Below are 23,398 nucleotides of genomic sequence, written 5' to 3'. Positions count from 1 at the left end.
GAGTTCGATTTTTGACCCCGACCGAGTCCGAGGATACAAGCCTCCGATCAAGTCACCCAGACTAATATGTCTGTCTTGGTTCCAGAACGACTGGACCAGTGGTATGCTCGGATATCTGAAAGGGCTCGTGACACATGAAAAAGATGGTCTATCTTTAGCTACGGACTAATTGATACCCAGGCATCCCCGATTACACACATGCAAAACGGACTATGAACAAACAGTTGTAATTCCACAATATACAATTAGCGCTCATGTGTCACAACTCACAGGGGAAAGAATCTGCGCCAAGTCGGCACCAAACCACTCTATCGTCAATAAGCTTTTGCTGCGCCCACCTCGACTAAATAAACGCTGCTTCACCTCACTTAGCTAGCTTCCAAGGAAAAGCTCAGGATGACATACAGCCCCTGCGAGTGATGCCCCAAGAGGCCTCACATATCAACTAACATCATTGGATCATCTCTGTCACAAGATCCAATTGTAGAGTGAAAACATATTTCAAGTGCTAAGTGCTCAATTTACTCCCAAGAGAAGTCTTGCTTAGAGGTATCGTAACCATAGTTCCACCCATGCATGCTCCCTGTCCCAAATCATGATGCCTCCTGACTCCTATCCCTCTGCCATCTTGGAAGATATCCAATTCAAAAACTACTTTAATCACCCCGTCCGCTTGCATCTACCAGGACGACTCCCACGTATACAATCATTAGATACTTAGCAACCACCAAACTAGGCCGTACTATTCTGTTCTTCAGCCAACAACAACCTTCATGCTCAAGCTCTCAAGAAAACCACCAAGATCCTCCTTCTTCACCTCTACCACGCAATGCTCAAAACTGTCAATTCGAACCCGCGTGTTGGTTTCTGCCACTACCTCTTGAAACGCGATGCCAAACTTGTTGAGGCCGTAGCCTTTCTCATGCTCGACATCCTCGTCATCCGACGCGTCAGAGTCTGAGCTATCCGAGTCCTCTGATTCCGTTTCCAGTTCGTCGTCATCATCACCCACGTCTCGTCGGGCTGCACGCTTATCCTCTCGTATCTTCTGCTTCGCTAGACGTGACTCTTCTTTCTTCTTGAGCTTTTCTTCTCTCTCGGCTTTCCGTTTCTTGGCGGCTTCTCTGTCAAGCAGTGTGGTATCTGGACCGCCACCGCCGCCAGTGCCCACGACGACATATACACCTCTTTTCTCGTTCAGGCTTGCGACGACAAGGGGTGTACCGCGACCACCATGTGATAGCTTGCCATGCGTTTCCCTCTCTTGTTCAGCAAGGGCTTCGCCTATCCAGAGTGATAATTTGGTCAGCGCTGCCGGATGGGTGAACAATGAAACGTCAGGGCCCTCCTTGACCACACACATGCGGAATGCACGAAGATGCTTGATTTGCTTTTTGTTGATAAGAGATGTTCCTGTCCGGTAGATGGCACGGTGGAGGAACTGAGCAGTAGGAAGACCGGCCTTCAGCGCGTCGATACTATTGTCGAAGTCAGCGAGGAGAATAGGTCTTCAACGGATTGAACTTACTTTTCAAGCGCGTCATATGCCTCCCAGAACCGCTCAATCCATTCTTCGCCCTGAGCTGCAAACTCGGCCTCCTCTTCCGCGTCTCGACCAGCTTGACTTGCTATTACGGCGGGGTCTGGATTCTGAACATGTTTTCCAACTTCTAGCAGCGCACCAATAACGACTCCCACATCCTGGGCACTCAGCGTTGCTCGCCATCCCCAACTTCGGACAAACCCCCACCCATCCTTCGCGCCAGCACGGTCTTTACCATCCGTATCGACGGACGGTACCATCTCGTCAAGGTTGTAAAGTGAGCCGTATTTCAATAGCTTTGCCCTTAACTCACGTTTCAGCATCATGTCCATGTGAGTATAGCTCTGCTTGCACTGTGCCAGGCTGACCCCCATCTTTGCAAGTAACTTGTGAAGTCGCTTGATTCCTGCTTCGCTCCAAGTCTTGAGGCGAGAAAAGAGATATGGCGAGTGCAGCATACTGTCGTAGAGGCTCCAGTGTCTGATTAGCAAGAATCTGGGCTCAGGGGACAGCCGAATTCCCGTATCTTCAGGGTTCCTTGCTGTCGTAGGAATCACGCCTGCATTTTCTGCAGCAACACGTCCATTCGCAAGTTCTGGGGGGTTCAATCGCCTGACTTCATCGCGAAATTCTTGGCGTATTCTAGCACCTCGAGCGCCCAACCAACCTGTTGGGCGACTCTTGTCGCTCTGTCTGACAGGCGCAGCAATGCCTGCCGATGAGCGGCCATAGAGTTCCATAGATGTGACTCCAACTATAGATAACCATAGGAGGTCATTGTCTGCTCTGCCAAGATCAGAAGCAAGCGAATACATCATCGATGATAACGGTTCCGAGAAAGAAGATCCAACTTTGTAATATTGGTGGAGAATGGCCTCGTGCTTTTGTCGTAACCGCAGGAGCTGTCTCTTTTGTGCGCGAAGTGACGGCCCTGCAAGTAACTGTGCTCCAGAGGGAGGCTCGATAGCATCGCTTGACAGACCAAGATCAGGCTGTCGCATTGATATGAGCCCTCTTTGCTGTGGGCGCCGAGGTGATTCAGCGATAGAGCTAGACTGTACAGAAATGTCAGTAAGTCCAATTATAAGTAGTTCAAGCCGTCATACTGAGTTACTCCTTCGCCGTTGGTGGGGCCTATCATCGTCGCTTTCGTCCTCTGCATCTGACCAGCTTTTTCGCTTCTGACCTGCACGAACAGGCTCTGGAATGATATCGTTTGGATTTTCGTCGTCATCCTCATCGTCGGTGTCTCCCAAGTCCTCACCATCGTCGTCGATTTCGGGCATCTCCATCAATTCGAGATACGCATTGCGCTCAGTTTGCATATCGTCGACAATATCGCCGTCATCAAAGACAATAATACCACCCTTACCAGGTTTAAATGCTGATTCAATCATACCACCATTGACACCAGTAGGGCATCTCGACTGATAAGACGATGAGACCTCCGTTTCGGGGTCGAGGGGAAACCCGCCAAAAACGTTTCCAAGGTTCCACGGTCGATGAGCGTCCATAACCCAGACCTCGACACCACTGTAAGGCTGATCGTCACCTTCAGGCTCAAGGCCAAGGAGTGGCCCCAGATCAACCATACCCCCAACACCAAGGCATACAACGACACCACCACTACCTCCCCGAGACTCCATCATGGGCACGACCAATTCTCGGCCAGCCTTCTCAAGATCTGTATAACCAGCAACAGGCTGTATTTTGTGGGGAATATAGTCATGTTTCAGTAGCCGGGTTAGGATCCTGCAAGCACAAAGAGCATCGGGTTCGAGAGCGACGAGAATAAGTACAGGTGGGGAGAGCGGGTGTCTTGTTTGCTGAAGGTGGACGTAGAGTTTAGAGATCAATTGCCGCGGGAGATACATGTCAACAATAGTAAGGAAGCGGTTCGATCGCTAAGTCTATATGCCACAAGTTTCATGAGGGTGAGTGAGAGTTGTATAACGGTAATCGGTCTCGTATCATCAAGGGGGGGGGGGGATCGGGACGCGACGATCGCGCAGAGTAGACGAGGAAAAGTCGAGAAGGGAAATAAACAATGATACAATGAGAGCCTTTAAAATAAAATAAATGGGTGATCAATTATCGGAATGAGAAATGAAGATGCTCGAAGCGTAGAAGTACAGACGGCGTTATCGTCCGTTATGCTTGCTGATCAATATGGGAGTGGGTTGTGCTACAGTGGCTCTTGGTTGCTCAGACGTTGAAAATCAATTTGGTCCGACGTGTTTTTGGCGACGCGACGCGCTTTCCCTGCGCCGACCGTGTAAATTGGCCAAGCCTAGCGGAATGGGAGCGGCTTGCATGGACTGCCCCTCCTTCCATTTATAGATGACAAGGTCCTCCCAGGCCTACTCAAGATTTGCATACCTTGGTTTGAATGGATAAGTAATCGAGAAAGAAAAGAATTCGGCTTTCTTTTTGAGCTGAGCTCGTACTTCTCAGTCAGTTTCTGTATCACGAACCTTCGCTTGGGCATGAATACAAACATGCATGAAAAACTCAAGTATTCTGCCGTGCTTGTTTATGTTATCCGTGCCTTCATCCTTGGGTAAGGTAGGCTGTTTAAGGCACTGGTAATGTATAAGGTCACCATAGTAGTGATCTGTAAGGGTATTGATATCAGTTCACTATCTCTCAAATAACTCATCTTCGATTCGTCTTCCAATTTTTGAGATCTCTCAAGATATTTAAACTTGTGCGAAACAGAAATGTCATCAAGCACCCCCCTGGTCAAGTCAGTTCGGATATCTTGATGACTTATCCGAAGCTACTAGCTGGGATTTCTTGCTCCTTCATAAGGCACAGCACTCAACTCTTCCCTATAATTCGGAACCGCGGCTCTATGACTTGTAGTTCGTAGTGCTGTCAGGACATCCAACGCCATATTTGTCATTATCTCGACAAAGATTTTGAATGTACCTTGGGTCTCTATTCAGTACAAGGCATGCAGCACTTTGGCTGAAATATCCTATTGTACCTATGCCGAGCACCTAATCCTTGACCATGGTTTCAGCAGAAGTGGACATTCCCTTTTCCGCGTTACTTAACAGAAACAGTTCAATGATTTGGTCAAATACGGCAGTTTTGTATTACTACGCAAGCATGCAATGCATTCACGGAGCATTGCCTTGCCGTGACGGAGAGGAGTGGACGACCCCAACATCCTCCGCTCCGAAGTGACGGTGGGCAGGAAACAAATGGAGACTGGTCCTTATTATTAGGTTCCTTCGGCCCACTGTGGGATTGGATGGGATGGCATTGCAATGATTGCACCTATGCAGGATACGTTACTGTTACCGTTACTCTACGATACCTCTGGTAGAGCACAGCACCACCTCCTCGGACCAGAATTGGTGACGGAAAGGTCTCGCTTTTTATTTGCCTCGCCTTTCTGCTCCGACTGCGTGAATTAATGGCTCTCAGAAACGGAATGGTCGAGAGAGTGGCATGATCTATCGTTGTATTAGGCCGGCCACATTCCCACACAAGTTTGAAAACCAACAAGGTATAACTCATATATCCGTCAAATTGAAACATAGGGCAACTGAAGTTGACGAGACGCGATCATCACGACTTGAATTCCTCCAAACCTTCACACGAAACCCTCTATCCTTAGCCACAGCACTGTCTCTTGTTGGCGTTCCTCTATCACAATCAAGAACAGTTGCCATTTTGCATCCCTCGTCTCAGCTTTATTAGCTGCCTTAGTACACCGGACTCGCTCGCTCGCTCGTTCGACCACGTCACAACTGGGTCGCATTACGGCCGCTGATCAGTGTGAACTCTTCTCAAAAGAGTTTCGGTTTGTCCCGACGGCTCGGGGCCATACCGCTTAACCCAAGAGCCTATCCCGCACCGACCGTCTGTCTTGTCTGCTACCAACTTACCGGTCGCCTGGGATTCTGGGTCTCCCTGCACCGCCGACCCTCCCTTCCGTTCTTCTGGAAATCCTCCTTGGCTGTTCTCTCATCGTATTGGCTAGCTGGGACCATTCACTCGGTTAGTCCCCTCCACACAGTCCGGGTTGCTGGGTCTTGTCGCTCTTGTCACTCACTCTGTGCAACTTTTCGTTCAACCAGGCCTTATCAAACAGGCTGGTTTGGTCGATACCTGGTATTGGCGTGCTTGCTTCTCTCGACTGTCCCTGTCACATATCATTCTCCCAGTGTTAGCTTTCCCTGCCTTTGAACAGGCTTCCCCTGCGACATACGTACCCTACCATCGGGACAAGGTCTGGGTATCTGTCACCGGCATATGTATGTATGCTTGACCCACCGAGGCCTGTCCTATCATTCTGCCCTTCTTTTAGCTTGCTGCTACAATACCTATCTGCTGCTTTTCTGCGGAGTGCTCATGTATTCGCATCAAATTCTATTTCCTTCCCACTTAACTTACCTCTTCTCGAGTACGATCCTTCAAGGGGGACTTGAAGCAGAGGTTCCATAGCGATGGACCATAGAGACCCCGAAGAGGACCCAACGTCAGACTATGGAGATTCAATAGCAACCTCCGAATTTACTTCAGTTAATACCAGGGAACTTTACTCGTACGAACATGGAAGGTGTGTTGCTGATCATTGTTACACCCCGTCGATGAATGCTAATCTGTTAGGCGGTATCAAGGCTTTCTCTGTGGTCGTTATGGCCTACCAAACGACGATGCTGAGCAGGTTCGCGAGGGCCTGAAGCATAAGCTGTACCTGGATTATCTCCTCGACGGAAAGCTATTTCTGGCCCCCATCGGGAACAACCCGCAAAAGATTGTTGATCTTGGTACAGGTGTTGGCATGTGGGCCCAAGACGGTCAGTTCTTCCGTCTCAATCGCAATACTCTCAGGCTGACAATGAGCCTGCCTTAGTCGCAGAAAACTTTCCCAGCGCACGAGTTATAGGATGTGATCTTTCACCCATCCAACCGCATTGGACGCCGCCCAACGTTGAATTTCGAGTAGAAGATCTCGAGGATGAAAATCGTCCATGGACAAGAATATATGATGATGCAGATTTAATTCATGTCAGAGCCTTGTTACAGACCTTGCGAAAACCGAGACAGCTATTAGAAAGAGCTTTTGAGTAAGTTGTGTCAGAATCAACCTGTCGTAACCCCAGCTCATTCAATGCTGCTAGAAAGCTGAAACCAGGTGCTTGGATTGAAATCCATGAAATTGTTCCCTTTGTCTTCTCTGTTGACGGTACTGCCGGAGATGATCATCCTATGAACCAGTTCTACCGCCTTGTCGAGGGTCCCTTTACAACGATATATGGTTGGAACCTACGCTTTCCATTCCAGATCGTTGAAGCGCTGCGTGACGTTGGATTCATCAATGTCAATGAACGCCATTCATACACACCTGTTGGCCGATGGCACCAGGAAGCGAAAATGCGAGAAATGGGAATTTTCACCCAAAATATCCTTGAGGAATGGGTCACGGCAATGCTCGGCCGTCCGGACATCATGGGAGTCACAGAAGAAGAGGCCTATGAGCTTGGGCACAGCGTATTCGAAACCTTCAACAACACTCGCATTCACGCACAACTCGACTGGATTGATTGCTGGGCGCAGAAGCCACTTTCATAGGGCACTGAAGAAATCTTTAGCAAAATGGCCATCCTGCAAAATTTCTCCCATGCGAACAGACATTCGACAGAGACTGACTCAAAACTGTCAGCGTGCATAATGCTTTTGCCCCCACTTGGAATGTGTGACACCTCAATACTCTGACTGCTAACCTACCTATCTGGTCTTGGTGACTGGGATGACATGGATGTAGGGTTACCTCGCATGCTGCTCCAGAGTTGTAGAAATGCAACACAAAGCAAACAATGGCCCGCCATATAAGTTAATCGTTCTGCCGTGGCTTATGCTGGTTGTCTAATTGGGAAACGGCTGCATAATAAACTGAAATGCCTCACCATATCCTCGGGTCTGCTCCGTACATAGTTTAGCACAGCTATCGGCTTGACTTTGAGGTAAAGATGGGACAGGCAATGCCTCCACTCTTCTGCGGTGATACTTCAGGCTGAACTTGACACAACATCTATACTAGTAAGTAAAACATTAGCGGGCTTCTATGAATAAAAGCCACCGTCTGAATAGGCTGGGTGCGCTTCCGATCTGTGGTCCTCAGCCGTGCCCAGTAAGTTATTTAGCTTATAAATCTTGAATGGGACACTGAATTCTCCAAGGATTGGGTAGAAGTTGATGTGAGAGCGTCTTAAGTCTGATACAGATGCCAGCATGAACAAACTGCGCTTGTGATTATGGTGCCTCTGTGGTCATTCGTATACTCTAGTTCGAGCTAGGATTGTGAGCTGTATGTGAGGCAGTTGCCAAGGAAAAGAAAGAAGAAAAGAAAAATAGAATACTAGATACCGATATACTGTATCATGTTCAAATACTATCATGCAAACAAACATCCAAGATAAAGCATTCCACTTTGAAGGAGCAAAACAAATAAAAAAAAGAACAATGGCGCTCGTATATCGTATCACATCACTGCTCATAGTGTTCTAATTCCCACCAAACATGCGACCACCTGGAGGATTACCAGTCGGAGGACGCCCCATACCTCCCATCCCAGGTGGCATACCAGGCATACCCCCGCCAATGCCACCACTGAAGCTGCCAAACCCGCCCATCGGGGTGAAACTTGAAGTGTCGTTGTAACCGGACATCATATAAGTCCAGTCCATCTCACCAGGCTCGTCGCTGGAGGCAACGGAGCCCGAGTTTGCCCGTTGACCATGGTGCACAGTTCCGGGCGTCATGTGGCCAACAGAGGGGGCAAACCCAGTGGAAGAGGGCGTCGTGACCTGAGAATGCGGGACGCCGATTGGAGGCTGGGGAGGATTTGGAACAGGTCGATTGGCTTGCTTTGCTCGCCGGCGAGCTGCTACACGCTCACGCAAAGGCCCCAAGAAAGCTGGTCTGTGAACCTGTCTGCCAGCAGCTATCAAGGCAGTTTCATGCGCATCCCAGGCTTTGATGAAATGGCCACCAAATGCCATATGCATAGGGTTGTGGTAGTTGTTGAGAAGGCCACGGAGGTCATGATTCTTTTCGATGGCATCCCATGCTCGCTCTACCATTGGGCCAGAGACGCGGTGGCGTAGCTCCTGGACAAGAAACATGTAGGCGGGAAAGGGGAAGTGGTGCATAGAGTACCATTTGAAGGGCCGGAGGGACTCGGATGACTGGACGACATTGTCGTATTCGATCATTTGCGTGGCTTGTAGAAAGAGGCTGTCGCGTTCAACGTCTTTAAGAGGCAGATTGTCATCATTGCTATGCATTCGAACAAGGAAGCTAATGATTCGCATCTTGCACATAGCTTGACGAGTCATGGTAAGGGTAAAAAAGTGCAGGGGGATCTTAGGGTCGCATTGGCTCAGGTAAGTGCCTTCTATGTGTGCACAGAAACCGTCGAGCGTATAAGCAGGGCCGTCTTGACCAGCAAGGCGGATGGTAGCTTGATTCTTGGAAGCAGGTGTCCCAGCAGGACTCTTATCTGTGTTGTTCATTTTGTAGCTGTCGCGATTACTATCGCTTGAAACCGCCATGGCGAGCTCGACTCTCGTAAGAGAAAAGAGCATCTCGGTTGGTCCAGAGTGTGGTGTAGGTAACTCTTTACCGTCAACATGTAAATCCGAGTCGTTGACGTTCATGGGAATCTTGCAGTCGCCGCCGGTCGAGAGAGCAGTGACTGTTGATCCTGCCATCTCTCCTAGCCGTCGATCGTATCCCACAAGGGTCCACCACAGTCGGCGACGCTGCTCAACCTCAAATGGCGGTAGCCCAAACTGCGCTGGATCCCGGTGAAGTCCCATCCGCTGGGCAATGCGGACAGCTAAACCAATGAGGCAGAATACTTGACGAGGGTCAACGAACCATCGAACAGCAAACTAAGTAAAAGTTAACCGACAGCATTCACAAAAGAATTCCCAGCTTAAACTTACGAGGTAAAGAATATACGCCTGCAAGAGAATAGGATCGTTGACCCTCATAAACCCGGCTTTCGTCAGGGCATGCTGTGTGCCAGTATGGTATCTTGCCAGGAGCTCCTTTTTGGTCTCGTTGAACCGTTTGTAGACGTCTGCATCCTCAAGCGATGTGATCGCCATGAGGTACATGGAGAACATGAGAGCCTCGATGTTCTTTGGTGCATTTTCGAGATCAGAGCTCGCCTCTATGATCTGTGCTTGAACTGTAGGAACATGTGTTATCTTGAGCAGGGGATTAATGTTGTCGATATATATTTGCCAGAGCTGGAAGATGTGTATTGTGGAAGGATGAAGATTCACAATAGGGACTGGGGCAGCTCCAATGATGAAAGGAAACCCATCAGTGTCAAACATTCGATCAAAGGCACGATGAATACTTGAGCCCACTTCAGGTTCATCATCAGAGGAATCTTGCAGCATGTGTTCACTGGCTCGAAACTACGTTGAATATTAGACGATTGTAGTGAGCGAGAGGAGAACTCAGCCTACCTCCTTGTGATAAGAAAACCACGCCCCGCCGCCAGTCCTATAATCATGTGAGCAGAAGTACTTCGAGGGGCGTTGACATGTTTTGTCTGCAGGATGCATACCGTTGCTCTGAATTAGATGGTGCAGGGGATGAACTAGCTTCAGGGGTTGTCTTAAGACCTTCAAAATCGTTCTCAAGTTCTTCAACATCTTCACCCGGGGGGCCATCAGGTCTTAATTCATGCCCGATGGCATCAACTTTGACACCGTGCTCCGCTAGAAGGGTTTCGTACTTTTTTAGCCGATCGATCAAGTCCTTCTCCTGGAGACGCTTCTTCCGGCGGCGAGGAGGCTGGGGTGGAATAACACGACATTCAACTTTGGCCTTTACACAGTTGGCACACGGCTTGTTCTTGTCACAGCGGACCTTACGCTGTTGACAAAGCACACAGCTGGTCCCTCGAGTTAATTTGACGGCGGAAGGATCCTGAGGTTGCTGCACTTGAGACTGCTGTTGCTGCTGCGGGGCCGATCCGGGGACACCGGGAATGCCATTTGGGTAGGGCATGGCCAGTCAGTAACTGTGTCAGAGGACCGAATCGCCGGATGATTTGACCCCGACGGAGTGGGTATCCTATGCCGGATCTGCACGGGGCCGGGCAAGGGGTACAGGCGACGGCGAAGGAGGTGTCGGGCCCGGGTGAGTGTGTGCTGAGACAATGAGACACAGCAACAGCCACGCGTTATTGGGTATTGACGTGGCGGCGAATGAAGAGCGGGGGTAGGCCCCAGAAAGAGGCGTTTTTGTTCAGATTTGAGAGACTCTCATGGGTTCCCTGAGCTGCAAGTCTCTTTCAGCTCTAGGTACTGGACTGCCGAAATTCTCAGCCCTACAGTAAGATACTTGCCTACCTACAGTAGAGTAGCTTGTGGGTAGGGATCAGAGTCAGGGACCTGCAAATGCATCCATCCATCTGCTTGTGGCCAGTGACAGGACAGATCTGCAGAAGAGGGAACGGACGTTGCGATGCGTTTGATGGATAATTATGGCGTGTTTGCGATCTTCGGGCCCGAGATTACGGGAACGGGAGCTTGATTTTTGCTTGGCGGCCGTGCTCTTTTATGAGAGACTGTTTGATATCGTAAGTAGGATTGAACTGATTGGTCCCCTCGATCCTTGCGTGCTAATGGGTGTTGAAGATGAGGTTGAGCGGATCAGATACAATCAAGGGCGGGTCAAGAGGTGTAATCCAAGGGCGAAATGAAGAAAAGGCGAAGTACCATTGAGAGACTCTCTTCGGGTAGTAGACAAGAAAATGGCCGAGAGTTGTCAAGTTTGAGTGTTGCTCATGATGAGTTTATGTCCGTCGGTCCCGAGGGAGGGGACACTCTTGGCACCTTCGCGACTTTGATTTCCCAATCGAGTATAGCTTTGTGGTCTCCGGATCCGACCTATAACTGATCCCTTCACCTTCGGGACCCTTATTCTACGTCAAACCACTTCTCTCGGGTCAATTTTCGTAATTTTCTCTATTAGGATGAGTATTGGCCGAGCACGCGCATCTTCTGTATGTAAATCTCTTCTAGGTCCTGCCGCTAGTTTCAACTTATTGCATGGCTCGGTTTTCAGTCCGTCCGATGATTACTTGCAGCGTAGATATATATCTAGCAAAATGTCCAGTTCAACAAGCCTCATCTTGCTCAGCAGCACCAGATTCCAGTGTTTTCCAACATTTGCAGTCATACTAATACTAATACGCTGTATAATATCACATCGTATAAGCACCTGCACCTCCAGCTGAATAGCTTCAGCTTCAACTTCAACCATGTCTCCCCCTGACAAGACCGAATCTCATGCTCCAGATCGCAAATCATTCAACTCGCTCTCATCAGCCGAACCACAAAGTCCTTTCGAACCTAACAACAAAATATCATCAAAAGATGAGAAGCCTCAACCACTTCAAGGCAACCAGCAAGAGTCCGCAAATGACACCAAGGAAGATGAGTCAAGCCCCAAGGGCCCAGCTTTCGACAAAGAAGCTCAGGAGAACTACAAACCAAAGACACTGAAGTTCTGGCTTATAATCCTCTCCGTCTTTGCTGCCATGTTTCTCGTCGCTCTCGACCGCACAATCATTGCAACTGCCATTCCTCAAATCACAAACGACTTCCAGAGTTTAGGCGACATAGGATGGTATGGTTCTGCATACATGCTCACAACAGCTGCCTTTCAGCTCATTTTTGGTCGTATCTATCGATTTTACCCTTTAAGGACGACCTTCCTTGTCTGTATCTTGCTGTTCGAGATTGGCTCTGCCATTTGTGGTGCCGCTCCCCATTCTGTTGCCTTCATAATCGGAAGAGCTATTGCTGGTATTGGCTCAGCAGGCATCATGACTGGATCGATGATGTCCATTGTTCCTATGATTCCTCTTCATAAGCGGCCAATGTTCCAATGTAAGTATACACTCTCCCATCCATGACTAGACGAGTAACGGCTAACATATTCATAGCCATGTTTGGCATGGTTTTTGGCATCTCGTCCGTTGTTGGACCTCTTCTTGGGGGAGCCTTCACTCAGCATGCCACTTGGCGATGGTGTTTCTATATGAATCTCCCTGTAGGATTCGTCGCCTCGGTCTTCCTCTTCTTCTTCCTCCACATATCACCCAAGAAGCACGAACCTGTTCCTGTTCTAAAGCATATCACCCGATTAGACCCGCTCGGAACATTCTTCTTTGTGCCATCCATGATCTGCCTCATCCTGGCACTTCAATGGGGTGGCTCGACTTACCCCTGGGGCAACTGGCGAATAATTCTCCTCTTCGTTCTCTTCGCTCTTACAGCCTTCATTTTTGCTCTCATACAGATCAAGATGCCCGAGACTGCAACTGTCCCCGCCAAGGTCATCACTCAGAGGACTATGCTGGCCTGTGCATGGACCATGTTGTTTGTTGGTGGTGGTATGATGATTGTCGTTTACTATCTCCCCCTGTGGTGTAAGTAGCCCCTGCCTTCATTTTGTTTATAGCATACGCTCACAAATTAATAGTCCAGGCTACCAAGGGCGCCAAACCCGTCGACTCGGGCATTTATACGATCCCGTTAGTGCTAAGCCTTGTCGTAGCTAGTATTGTCTCTGCTGCCTTCACCCAGCGCATTGGCTACTATGTCCCATCTATGCTGATATGTCCCTGTATCATGGCCATTGGAGAAGGGCTCTTGACCACGCTCAAGCCAGATACGGGTTCATCGCACTGGATTGCCTATCAATTCCTTGTTGGTTTTGGTTTGGGCCTTGGAATGCAGACTTCCGGCCTTGCTGTCCAAGCAACACTCCCCAAGGAGGATATCCCCATCGGAATCTCGATCACCTTCTTCGCACAGCAACTCGGTGGTGCCATATTCGTCTCCGTTGGGCAGACTGTGCTTAACGGGCTTCTCGCGAAACATTTATCAGATATACCCAACCTCACGCCCAAGAAAATTGTCGATGCAGGCGCTACAGAACTGAACAACATAGTTCCGCCCGAGTACATGCCCCTGGTGAAGGACGCCTACAACATTGCCATTACCCGGATATTCTTTGTGAGTCTGGCATTGACTCTAGCCCAGTTGATTTGCGCGCTTGGTGTGGAATGGAAGAGCATCAAGCCCAAGACCGAGTCATCGCCAGAGGCCGGCAACCCTCAGGTTCGACAGGAGTCAAAGCCAGAAGAGCCATGATGGACGATATATAAGACGTTTGGGTTTGTAAAATTGATGAGGCTATTAGCAAAGAAACCCCCCCCCCCCCATGAAACAAGACCGCTCATACAAAAGTAAACAAATAGTACAATACATATGTAGATTAGAATAGGATAATAGCGATTACGAGCGTACAGTCATGTCCCAATTCCTCAAACAGGCAACTGATTTTGACTCGGATGTAATCCGATTAGCTATTTCAGTATCACGCCGTGCACCGGCCGCTCTCAACACCAGGCGGCCTGTACTTTGTTGGACTTCTTAGTCGCACTTGGGAGGCGTAGGATGGCGGTGAAGCCTTTGTGCCATGATCATCATGCGACATCCACCAGAGACGACTTGGACAGGGGACCCATCTCTATGATCGCAGAAAGGATCAAAAAGAAGGCATAGCCTAGATAATTCTTGGAAGTTAGTTGATATTTCGACCATGGACAGATTTGTAAATAAATGCCTTTAACGTGAGGGTTTTCTCTTCTCCAAGTCCACGACGCTCAAAAATCACATTCGTCTGTAATACTTCTTGACCGCCATCTTTGACTCACAGCTTATACGCAATTGCGCCGAATTATCAGCGATTTCCTCCTCTCGAGCATTTCCTAAACTCAATTGCAATCGACATGTGCACAAGTATCAATACCACAATGGCTTGCGGCCACACATTCACAAACTATGCCACAACATGTGGCATGGCCACAAACTGTCGTCCATGCATTCCCAATGTCAAAATTCAACATCTCAACGATACGTGCGCAGCGTGCGATCCGGCGGCCCGGAGGCGCCGTGTCCGTCAGGATTACGAAAGCCGGCACGCCGAGCTCATGGCCGAGTACATGGCGGCCAAACAGACAGGCGATGGAGCAGCCATGGCGCGTGTAGAGCTTCTGGTCATGGAAAATTCCATGACCACGATGGAGCGGAATTTCGAGATCGGCATGCACTGCCAAGAAGAGGATGTCATGTGGTGGGAGATGAATTGAACGACAAAGATGCGCTGAAATGATTTATGACGATTACGAGAGGGATCTGGCGTTTGCCTGTACCAACAATGGGGGGACTACTGCGTATTTATGAACTACTTACAAACATCTGCCATTGATACTAGACTTCCGAGCCCAACATGTCCCCAAACCATTATTCCAACCGTCTAACTATGTAATATGTACCAGAGTCTACCGTGACTCTTTAAATCCTCCGCTCTATGTGTATAACGCCGAGAATTGGACAAGTCGAGTATTGGTAACCGAGGTCCAGGCTCGGTGTTTTTCGTGTTCCGCGTAGCATGACAAAAAGGGAATCATTCTTGGTCTTGATGCCGAAAAGAGTGCCCTCAGCTTATGCCGAGGGATGCAAAGTGGTATCCAATGTGTTTTCAAAACAAAATGTGAGGCCGTGTCTTTCATAACACCTTTAATGAGGTGAGCTTCAATGCGATCTGGGTGATGGTGGCTGTGGTGATACTGATCGGTAGGTTGGACGGTCGTATTGTACGTTCTTGAAGGCCGGCATGAGAGTGTCAATGCTGAGTGGTGTTTGTATTGAAGGATAATCCAAGTCGATAGAGCTAGCAGTCGACGTTGCCGATGTTGAAGAAGTATCGGAAGTGAAAGAGGTCGCTTGCTTGTACTTCTTGCTCGGCGCAGGCGAGTAGCTGTCGATGCTATCGCAATGAGGACGTTTCCCACTACGAGACGGCATGGCTGTGCGTGTCGTGGGTTGCTGCAGGTAAAAAGCAGGCGTTGTGATGTTCAAATGATGTGAAGCCGTCGACACGCGCACCACTTTGTCCGTACTTTGACCAAAGGCGGCGATCATGATTTGGAAGTGTCCAAAGATGAGAGTGGTGAGATAATATGGAGTGGACTCCCGAGGCGGGAGAGTATATTCAAAGGTTTTTCAAACCTGGAGGCGGCGACGAAGATGGAGTTGGGCGATGAATATCGGAGAATTAGAGATTGAGTATGAGATTCGAGGCAGATATGATGATGCGATGTGCGACTATTTCAGATCAGATGAGTACTTGATATTTGCCGGAAAGATCCAGTTATGGTCCAGCCAGTGAGAAAGAGAGACAACCGAGAAGGAAGAGGAGGGGCTGAAATAGGTGAAGGGGGAGAAAAGAGACAATGCGACGACGATCTTGATGGAGATAAAGAGGATAAACGATGATGGATCTTGAAAATCAAATCAATAGAGGGGAAAGAAGAGAAAGAAGAAAGGCGGAATGCGGAAAATGTGAGACTCGGGTGTATGAGAAAAAAAGAAAAGGAAGCCACAATAATAATAAGGAAACAGACGTGCCGGTGGTATCGCCCATCTGAGCCAAAATGAGATGCCTGCATTGGATGGATGGATGGATGGATGCATTTGCATTTGCATTCGCTTTGCATATCTTACCTTGAGCGGCTTGAAAATTGGTGGAGATGGCCAAGCTTGAAAGCTTCTTTTTGAGTTAACAAAGGCTTATAGCTGATAAGATTTAGATTCGACTTTTGTTGAGTTCTCGTACAAAGAACCGACACAGGAATAAAGCCTATTTTGCCGAGTAACCTGCAACCATGGCCGGTTTTGAACAAAGCAGCTGGTGTATCAAATGGATTGGATCTCGACTCCTGGATGATGATCAAAGCACCATAGGAATAGCCACAGGCACGGGCACAGGCATGGATCTGCTCAACTAAGCGACGTCGCGTCAATGTCGATGAGTGATAGACAATAGATATACCATAAATAGACTGATAATAGGATTATATCAGCTCATACACACAAAGCATAAAACACATGCATGTGCTCAACTCGATTCATTGTATGATCATGACATGTCACTCTAAACGGCGGCAAAATTCAGGGTTACATGCCGCCAATGTCGAATTTAGAACGGAAATTGAATGCTGACCTAATACTGTTATCACTGACTCTGCTTCGTACCTCCAACAGACCCCACACTCAAGTCTCCATTAGGCACTACCTACCTTAGCTCAGGTAGCCCTGGAGCTCTAGCAGCCTCGCATGGATGCGGGGCATCTTTATTCCCATGATCCGTCCACCAGCAACTCATCTCCATCATCCTTCACGCCAACGCCGCCTTGACCAAAGCTAACGATAGCTTCATTCAAATACCAAACACACTAATCTCAACCCTCTTATTAACTTCACCACATAATTTCCACGACACACTTCATCTTACCCGCTCTGCAGTGTCTTCGCCTCAGCTCATCATGGCTGCCTCGACCCCCGCCAGCCCTCTTCTCTCTAACCAGAAGAGTTCCGAGCTTCAGGCTGTTCTTCACCCACTCGTCCTCCTCACCATCTCCGATTACATCACACGACATACTCTTCGTCAACAGGAAGGGCCCATCATTGGCGTCTTGCTAGGTCAACAAAATGGTCGCGAAATCACAGTCGAGCATGCCTTTGAAGCTCATACCAGACAAGAGCCCAATGTACAAGGTGGATACCTCCTCGATGCCACGAAATTCGGCGCACGGTTAGAACAGAGTCAGTAAACTCGTCCATGCTATCATCATCTCCCTCTAATTATGTACTAGTGATCACTGTCCACAAGGATAGACACCTCGACCTCGTTGGATGGTACACCCTTCTACCTTCTTCGGGTCCGACCCCGACTATCCTCCCGATCCATAATCAGATTCTCGAAGGCTGGAACGAGTCAGCCATACTCCTCGGATTCCACCCGGAACAGGTCCTTGATCACTCCGTCGGTGGCAGACTTCCACTCACTATTTACGAGAGCAATTATGAAGTCGACGACCTAAAGGCGGATAACGATGGAGAGGACAAGAAGATGGATGACGGGGAGCCCGCTCTCAAGCTCAAGTTCAGAGAGCTGCCCTACTCGGTTGAGACCGACGAAACAGAGATGATCAGCATGAACTACGTTGCTGCTTCAGGAGGAAACGCTGCTGCCGCTCCCCAAAAGGAAGACAAGCCCTCTTTGTCCATCGAGTCAAATGGCAAGGGCAAGCGCCGGCTAGTAGAGAGCCACGACGAAGATCACAACAAGGCGATTGCGCAGGATGATGAGGTTGTTCTGACGCCAGAAGAGGACGAAACAATTGCTGCCCTCACAGCAAAGGCCAACGCTATCAAGATGCTCCAGTCCCGAATACTCCTTCTCACCACTTATCTCGAGCGTCTTCCTCCCTCGTACATCAACGGTGACACAGCCGATTCCAGTAGCATGGACGCCGACTATACCACTCCATCAGCGACAGTGCTTCGCCGGATCCAAGCCCTCGTCAGCCGCCTGGACCTCGTCATTCCCTCAGACAGAGCCGCATTTGAGCGCGAGATGCTCCATGAGGCAAACGATGTTAACTTGGTGAGACTCCTCAACGGCATTGTCCAGAGCGTCGGCCAGGCCCGCGACGTTGGCAAGAAGTTCCACGTTGTCGAAAACGCAAAGGCGTCGCACCGTCGTGGTGCTCCTCCTGGCCCCGGGCAGGATTTCGTCATTGACCCAGCGGCTTATAACATTCGTGGAGCTGGCGATATCCTGATCTGAGATTGCTAGATATACGCGTGAAGGCACGATGACGCGTACGACAGAAACGACTTAGTTACATTCAGCCGGGCGTTTGGTGTTTGAGGTAGATTACAACTTCAAATCGTGTTTTAGAGATGAATTAAAGCATAGACTAGTTAGCCATATCGTATTCACGAGTCTAGTTGTTTGTGGGGATATCCCGGCTTCATGGGTTAAGTTAAGATAGGGATCAAGTGTTCATGGTAATATCGTGGACTATGTCTGCTAGGACGAACTCCTTACCAACCCGTTCTTCCAGCCCGTTAAGCCACTTCACATCATATTTGGTATCTCTCTAATCAAACCCAACCACCTCCAAGCTACCAATATAGTAGCTGGTATCTTCATAACAGAGAATCTATTTACGCGCCCCCCATGAAATACGCCACTGGAATATGTAGCTTTTTGGATATCTTTGTCTATCATTCATAAGTCGTAAAAAGGCAATCTTGAGAAAGATTTTATGCCTCAATAACAATCTTCAGGACAAGTTTGCCCTCATCGTCACTGGTGCGTGTTGCTAGCTCAAATGCACGTTGTGCCTGATCGAGGCCCTTGAAACGGTGGGTAACCATGTCGTCCAACGAGGGCAGGCTGCAGCCAGAGGGATTTGCAGCTTGCGAACACAAAAGTCGAATACCGGTGGGATATGTGTTGGAATACCGGAATACGCCCAGGATGTCAATCTCACGGAGGTGGGCCACGGAGAGAGGGAGAGTCTGGATCGGAGTTCCCATGCCCACCATGATCACTTTGCCGCCGGCTTTGGTGGCATATAAGCTCGTGTGCATGCATACCTCCTTTCCAGTGCACTCGAATGTGACATCCACACCATCCTCATCCTCCTCAAGCATGAAGGTACCAGCAGGGTTTGATGAAGCAAGGATATCCGCAGCCAATGATTTGGCTCCGTCGAAGCGGCTTGCTGTTGAAAAGGTACTGGCAGGAGTAATGATACCAGTCTCGGGTGTAGAGATTCCAGAAGAATAGTTCGATGAGTTCAAACGGGACAGGGGGGTAACAAAACCATGAGTTGCAAATCCACGGCTTATGGCATAGTTGACACGCCCAGCATCGATATCAGTGATTGTGACCGAGGTGCAGCCTGATTGACGAGCCATTGCGGCAGTCAACAGGCCAACGGTGCCGGCACCGATAACAAGGGCAGTGGAGCCCGGCTCCGGCCTGGCACGGTTCACCGCATGGATAGCTACAGACAGCGGCTCGAGGAGGGCGGCGGCCTCGAACGAGACGTTATCGGGCAACCTGCATTCGGGTTAGTAACCAGGGCTGTCAAGAGTATCGTGTTGAGCTTACTTGTGGCACCAGACAGCGGGATGGTTAATCCTCTCTTGCAATGTGCCTTGGTAGTGAGGGTAGGTTTTGGCACTGCTTCTGAAACGCAATTTTTTGCATAGGTTATAACGACCTTTACGGCAAGTGCCGCAGTTTCCACAAGCAACACCAACTTCAAGAGCAACTCGGTCGCCCAGCTTGAAGCCACTCACTTGAGGACCAATAGCAACAACTTCACCGGACGATTCATGGCCTAGTGACAGTGGGTGACAAGCACAGAGATCGCCATTGGCAAACTTCTTGTAGTAGGATACATCTGAACCACAAATGCCAGTCGCCTTGATAGCGATTTGAAGCTCGCCTACCGCTGGAGCCTCGATGGTTCTTGTTTCCTGGAACGCGGTAAGTCAGCCAAGTGTTCGGGTAGGGCTGAATCGACAGCAACCATGGGGGTTATCGGGGTCGGCTTACCAGTCGCAGATCGCGGGGACCATGCAAGACAGAGGCACTGATGCTCAATGGCTTCGATGGACCACCGGGTAGATGCGTTGGTGCGATCTCTCCCGTAGCAACTGGGGCCATAGCTGTCAACAATAACGCTTGAAGCGTGGGATAAAGGTGGGATGTTGGCGAGAATGGAGACTTGAGGTCGGGCGATGGCTTGATCAGTTGCCGTTTGGGGCAAATACAGCAAAGGGGATTGGCTGGTGGAGAGAGATGGAAACGTGGGAGACGGCCAGCGCGTGGGGGTAAGGGCCTAGGATAGCTCGTGGAGGCGCTCCAAGTGCCAAGTGCCTAGGTGGTAGATTGGTGTAAGATATAGAAGTATATAAGACTTGAATTCCTCGAGCTGTTTGGCACGAATGCTTGAGCCGGTTTGGGCAGGTAAAAAGGCTCACGGCTATGTATCGTTGGATCGAGGAAGAATGAGCCAAAGGAGATGGGTTCCCACCCCTTAAGTAGATAACACTCCTCGCCAGTAACCTCCGGAGCAATTCGCCAGAGGAGTCCGGATCGAGAGCAATCAGAAGCAAGGGCGTGCGCTCATCATCAAAATGCTCAGTGCCAAGGTGGAGCGGCGTCTGGAGGCGTTTGAATTGGGAGGGAGAAGGCCCAGTCAGGAAGCAACAAGCTATCGGTGGGAAACGAGGAGCTTTCCGTTAGGTGTTGTCATATCGCAAACTAGCTGCAGGACTTAGCACGATGGCAATGGCGTATCGGCAGAACGACAGCCCCTGATGCTCAAGAGAGCAAGATGGTCGCCATGTGCCTGGGCCGAGGCCGGACCACCAAGCAGAATTGGTGCATGTTTGGCGGACGAGCCTGTAGCAGGCGGGCGTCTTGCATGCACAGATGGGGCGTCACTGAGGGCCCTGATGCTTGCTCGCGGGGCGCGCTATCAAGGGTCTAATAGCGGCGTCTACTTCCTGGGTCGTCCTGGAAAATCGTGGACAGGGACATTGTAGTAGGTGGTTTGGTGAAAGGTGTCCAGGCTAGCAGAACACCATGCCGCTGACAGAGGAGGGCTAGAAGGCGTGCTGCCAGAAGAAAATGAGTCTTTCATGGTCACGACTTACACGAATGTTGAGGTTTTGGACAATGCTGGCCACTACTGGTGCCCGCTCTAAAGAGGAAACAAGATCATCGATTGTGACGAACGTGTGCCGTAGATACTGTTGCATGCCTCCGTGGCGGAAGACGGCCAGGTGTACCGGGGGCCATGTTTGTCCTACTGTAGCCATGCACAAGCAGCATCGTGGTGTGGTCCCTAATCAGCCCGAGATCGCGGTGAGTGAGATTGTGGGAAGACATCCATGACAGTTGCAGAGTGTCATTGACGCACGTGTCTGGAACGCCAACGACTGCAGTTAAAGACAAGGCATTGCTTGATATCGACTTTAAACAGAGGATCCCAGTGTGAGAAAGGCTGACCAAGCTTGAGTGTCCGTGCAAATAGCGGTCTCATCGACATGGACAAAAGGAACATCATTTCGACAATTCCAACTCTCAAGAGCTGTTGTCAACGGTTTTCCAACCGTCGTCAGCCACCAGCCAATGGATACGCTATGTTAAGTCGCAGGCTGCAGGGCTAGACAACGGGCCGAGTCATATCCCCCGTTTAGTACTTCTGGGACATGAAGTGAATTTGAGAAGTGATCAATTTGTCTCAAGAGTTGATGGTGGCCAAGGATGGCTTGCTGCGAGAATGTCAAGGCCAGCGGAGGCATGCTTGATTCTGCAATGCTCGTAGGTCAAGCTGAAGAAGACTGATGAGAGAAGAGAGCATACCAGATGAGGTACCAGCATTGTTCGGTGCAAAGGTGGCCACAGAGGTTCTCTTGTCTCAACTGAGCCTTTCCTTTTTGATAGTAATCTCCTACAGTACATGTATGTAGGTATGTACATGTGTTTCCGCATTTGCCTGCTAACCTTGCCGGCCGTGTATCACACCAATCGGGGGATATCCATCCCCTCCAAGTTCCAGGAGGAAGGCAGAACTTTAACCAAGAACCAACCTCCCAGTCCTCAGTCCTCTTTTTACCTCAGTCGGTAGGCCCTGTTTGAAACATCTTGTGCTGTACATAACAGTGCCTCGGGGTTGATTTCTCGCTGGAACAACCAATGTCTGGCTTTAAAATAAACTGAAGAATATTACACGATAAACGATTTGAAGGCTTAGGGTGTTATCAATCAAGATTTATACATAGCCGCTTATCACCTCCACTTGTCATGTCGTGCCTTATCAAGCATTCCAAGGACTAAGGATCAACCACAGAAGAAGCAACACGATGTCGACAGTAAATCTACAGTTGGCAGGGATCAGAGGGTCAAACCCCGGACCCCATACGTATGGTCCAGCCCTCCCTCCGTTTGGCGGGGATGGGGTAGGACTGCTTCCGCCATATTCTCAGTTGTCTTCACCACGACGATCTGTTCTCTCCCGATGGGGGTGAGAGTGAATGATGGTATCCAGGTGTGGCTATGTTGTCTCCCACCAATGAATTCATCCATGACTTAGGAGTGTTATATGGGCAACGGCCAACAATGGTACGCCTGATACATGTTCTGGTTGCCAGCAGGCTTATCATAACATGAAAATTTTCAACAGCCAACACACGAAAAACATCTGCACGTCTTTTCTTTCGCCTAAGACCAGGCTAAAGCTTGCATCAACAGCCAAGACTGGGCCCATCATCCCAGGGTTATTTGGGCCATTCGGATGTTGAGAAGTTTTCTAGAATGCAGCTCGCTCCATCCTTGCCGCAAACTTCAGCTTGATTCAAACCCAACAGCTTAAGTGCCGACACTGTGTGCTCAATTCCTGACGCATTGACTTTCTGTCAAGGTGAAATATTCCGTTGTTCTGGATAGCCACTACAAACAACAAGAGAGTTGCACAACTGATTGGCCTACGGTAGCTATCTTACTGCACGTCTATTCTAAGGGTTAGCCACAAGGTGCAGAAATGACGAGATGCCATGCGCCTGGGGTTCCACTACTTCATCCCAACCCCTGGATGTGACAGACCCCAGCCGGAAGTAAGTTCTGATAACCGTCAATCGCGGTTAAAGACGCCCAATGATATTGATAGCCTATTATTATTATTCAGGCTTTATTCGAGGATTCCGACAACTGATCTAACGTTTTAGTCAACATCAGAGAGTAGGTACGTCCTTCAGACTAGACGATCTGAAGACTTAGTACCCTGTTGCTCTCGTAAAAGAGTATATGGCTACAGCCCAAGGCATGAATGGACAAATAACTTGCTCCCACACAGTTCAGGCC

The 23,398-nt window shown here is 49.4% G+C and overlaps 8 protein-coding genes across 8 annotated transcripts; 4 read left to right on the top strand and 4 right to left on the bottom strand.

Moving 5' to 3' along the window:
- Positions 1–499: 499 nt before the first annotated feature.
- Positions 500–3,532, bottom strand: FOBCDRAFT_221126 (CDC45 family). The gene is made up of 3 exons (XM_031178929.3): positions 2,650–3,532; positions 1,529–2,598; positions 500–1,478 (listed from the first exon to the last, which is right to left on the bottom strand). The coding sequence occupies exons 1-3, from the start codon at positions 3,415–3,417 to the stop codon at positions 755–757; spliced, it is 2,562 nt and encodes an 853-aa protein (XP_031044816.2). The 5' UTR covers positions 3,418–3,532; the 3' UTR covers positions 500–754.
- A 2,471-nt stretch (positions 3,533–6,003) lies between these two features.
- On the top strand, positions 6,004–7,132 carry FOBCDRAFT_200285 (S-adenosyl-L-methionine-dependent methyltransferase; the record flags this gene model as incomplete). The annotated part of the gene is made up of 4 exons (XM_059608965.1): positions 6,004–6,116; positions 6,167–6,357; positions 6,414–6,627; positions 6,664–7,132. The coding sequence occupies 4 exons, from the start codon at positions 6,004–6,006 to the stop codon at positions 7,130–7,132; spliced, it is 987 nt and encodes a 328-aa protein (XP_059464690.1).
- An 895-nt stretch (positions 7,133–8,027) lies between these two features.
- FOBCDRAFT_291962 (fungal-specific transcription factor domain-containing protein) lies at positions 8,028–10,595 on the bottom strand. Its single transcript, XM_031178934.3, has 4 exons — positions 10,146–10,595; positions 10,045–10,081; positions 9,511–9,993; positions 8,028–9,456 (listed from the first exon to the last, which is right to left on the bottom strand). The coding sequence occupies exons 1-4, from the start codon at positions 10,589–10,591 to the stop codon at positions 8,065–8,067; spliced, it is 2,358 nt and encodes a 785-aa protein (XP_031044821.2). The 5' UTR covers positions 10,592–10,595; the 3' UTR covers positions 8,028–8,064.
- Positions 10,596–11,546: 951 nt separating this feature from the next.
- On the top strand, positions 11,547–13,844 carry FOBCDRAFT_181042 (major facilitator superfamily domain-containing protein). The gene is made up of 3 exons (XM_031178936.3): positions 11,547–12,480; positions 12,537–13,022; positions 13,076–13,844. The coding sequence occupies exons 1-3, from the start codon at positions 11,850–11,852 to the stop codon at positions 13,747–13,749; spliced, it is 1,791 nt and encodes a 596-aa protein (XP_031044823.2). The 5' UTR covers positions 11,547–11,849; the 3' UTR covers positions 13,750–13,844.
- A 570-nt stretch (positions 13,845–14,414) lies between these two features.
- Positions 14,415–14,750, top strand: FOBCDRAFT_200282 (uncharacterized protein; the record flags this gene model as incomplete). Its single annotated transcript, XM_031178937.3, has 1 exon — positions 14,415–14,750. One exon carries the CDS (start codon positions 14,415–14,417, stop codon positions 14,748–14,750), a length of 336 nt encoding a protein of 111 aa, XP_031044824.3.
- Positions 14,751–15,195: 445 nt separating this feature from the next.
- Positions 15,196–15,585, bottom strand: FOBCDRAFT_272722 (uncharacterized protein; the record flags this gene model as incomplete). Its single annotated transcript, XM_054704227.1, has 1 exon — positions 15,196–15,585. One exon carries the CDS (start codon positions 15,583–15,585, stop codon positions 15,196–15,198), a length of 390 nt encoding a protein of 129 aa, XP_054560202.1.
- A 1,403-nt stretch (positions 15,586–16,988) lies between these two features.
- Positions 16,989–18,295, top strand: FOBCDRAFT_200280 (uncharacterized protein; the record flags this gene model as incomplete). The annotated part of the gene is made up of 2 exons (XM_031178939.2): positions 16,989–17,268; positions 17,319–18,295. The coding sequence occupies 2 exons, from the start codon at positions 16,989–16,991 to the stop codon at positions 18,293–18,295; spliced, it is 1,257 nt and encodes a 418-aa protein (XP_031044826.2).
- Positions 18,296–18,683: 388 nt separating this feature from the next.
- FOBCDRAFT_291952 (chaperonin 10-like protein) lies at positions 18,684–20,194 on the bottom strand (the record flags this gene model as incomplete). Its single annotated transcript, XM_031178941.3, has 3 exons — positions 18,684–19,582; positions 19,634–20,004; positions 20,084–20,194. The coding sequence occupies 3 exons, from the start codon at positions 20,192–20,194 to the stop codon at positions 18,778–18,780; spliced, it is 1,287 nt and encodes a 428-aa protein (XP_031044828.2). The 3' UTR covers positions 18,684–18,777.
- Between the last annotated feature and the right edge of the window lie 3,204 nt (positions 20,195–23,398).

The sequence above is a fragment of the Fusarium oxysporum genome, chromosome IV, assembly GCF_013085055.1.
Source record: "Fusarium oxysporum Fo47 chromosome IV, complete sequence".
Classification (NCBI taxonomy): domain Eukaryota; kingdom Fungi; phylum Ascomycota; class Sordariomycetes; order Hypocreales; family Nectriaceae; genus Fusarium; species Fusarium oxysporum.
This window is presented reverse-complemented; position numbering and strand designations above follow the sequence as displayed.

What these genes read in the sequence shown, in the direction of transcription:
- FOBCDRAFT_221126 (XM_031178929.3), bottom strand. Translation starts at nt 3,417, where the DNA reads ATGTATCTCCCGCGGCAATTGATCTCTAAACTCTACGTCCACCTTCAG. An exon ending in AACGGCGAAGGAGTAACTCA is followed by an intron (nt 2,599 to 2,649) that starts GTATGACGGCTT and finishes ATTTCTGTACAG; the next exon opens with TCTAGCTCTATCGCTGAATC. An exon ending in GCATATGACGCGCTTGAAAA is followed by an intron (nt 1,479 to 1,528) that starts GTAAGTTCAATC and finishes CTTCGACAATAG; the next exon opens with TATCGACGCGCTGAAGGCCG.
- FOBCDRAFT_181042 (XM_031178936.3), top strand. Translation starts at nt 11,850, where the DNA reads ATGTCTCCCCCTGACAAGACCGAATCTCATGCTCCAGATCGCAAATCA. An exon ending in TAAGCGGCCAATGTTCCAAT is followed by an intron (nt 12,481 to 12,536) that starts GTAAGTATACAC and finishes ACATATTCATAG; the next exon opens with CCATGTTTGGCATGGTTTTT. An exon ending in TTACTATCTCCCCCTGTGGT is followed by an intron (nt 13,023 to 13,075) that starts GTAAGTAGCCCC and finishes ACAAATTAATAG; the next exon opens with TCCAGGCTACCAAGGGCGCC.
- FOBCDRAFT_291962 (XM_031178934.3), bottom strand. Translation starts at nt 10,591, where the DNA reads ATGCCCTACCCAAATGGCATTCCCGGTGTCCCCGGATCGGCCCCGCAG. An exon ending in GGTTTTCTTATCACAAGGAG is followed by an intron (nt 9,994 to 10,044) that starts GTAGGCTGAGTT and finishes TATTCAACGTAG; the next exon opens with TTTCGAGCCAGTGAACACAT. An exon ending in AGGCGTATATTCTTTACCTC is followed by an intron (nt 9,457 to 9,510) that starts GTAAGTTTAAGC and finishes ACTTTTACTTAG; the next exon opens with TTTGCTGTTCGATGGTTCGT.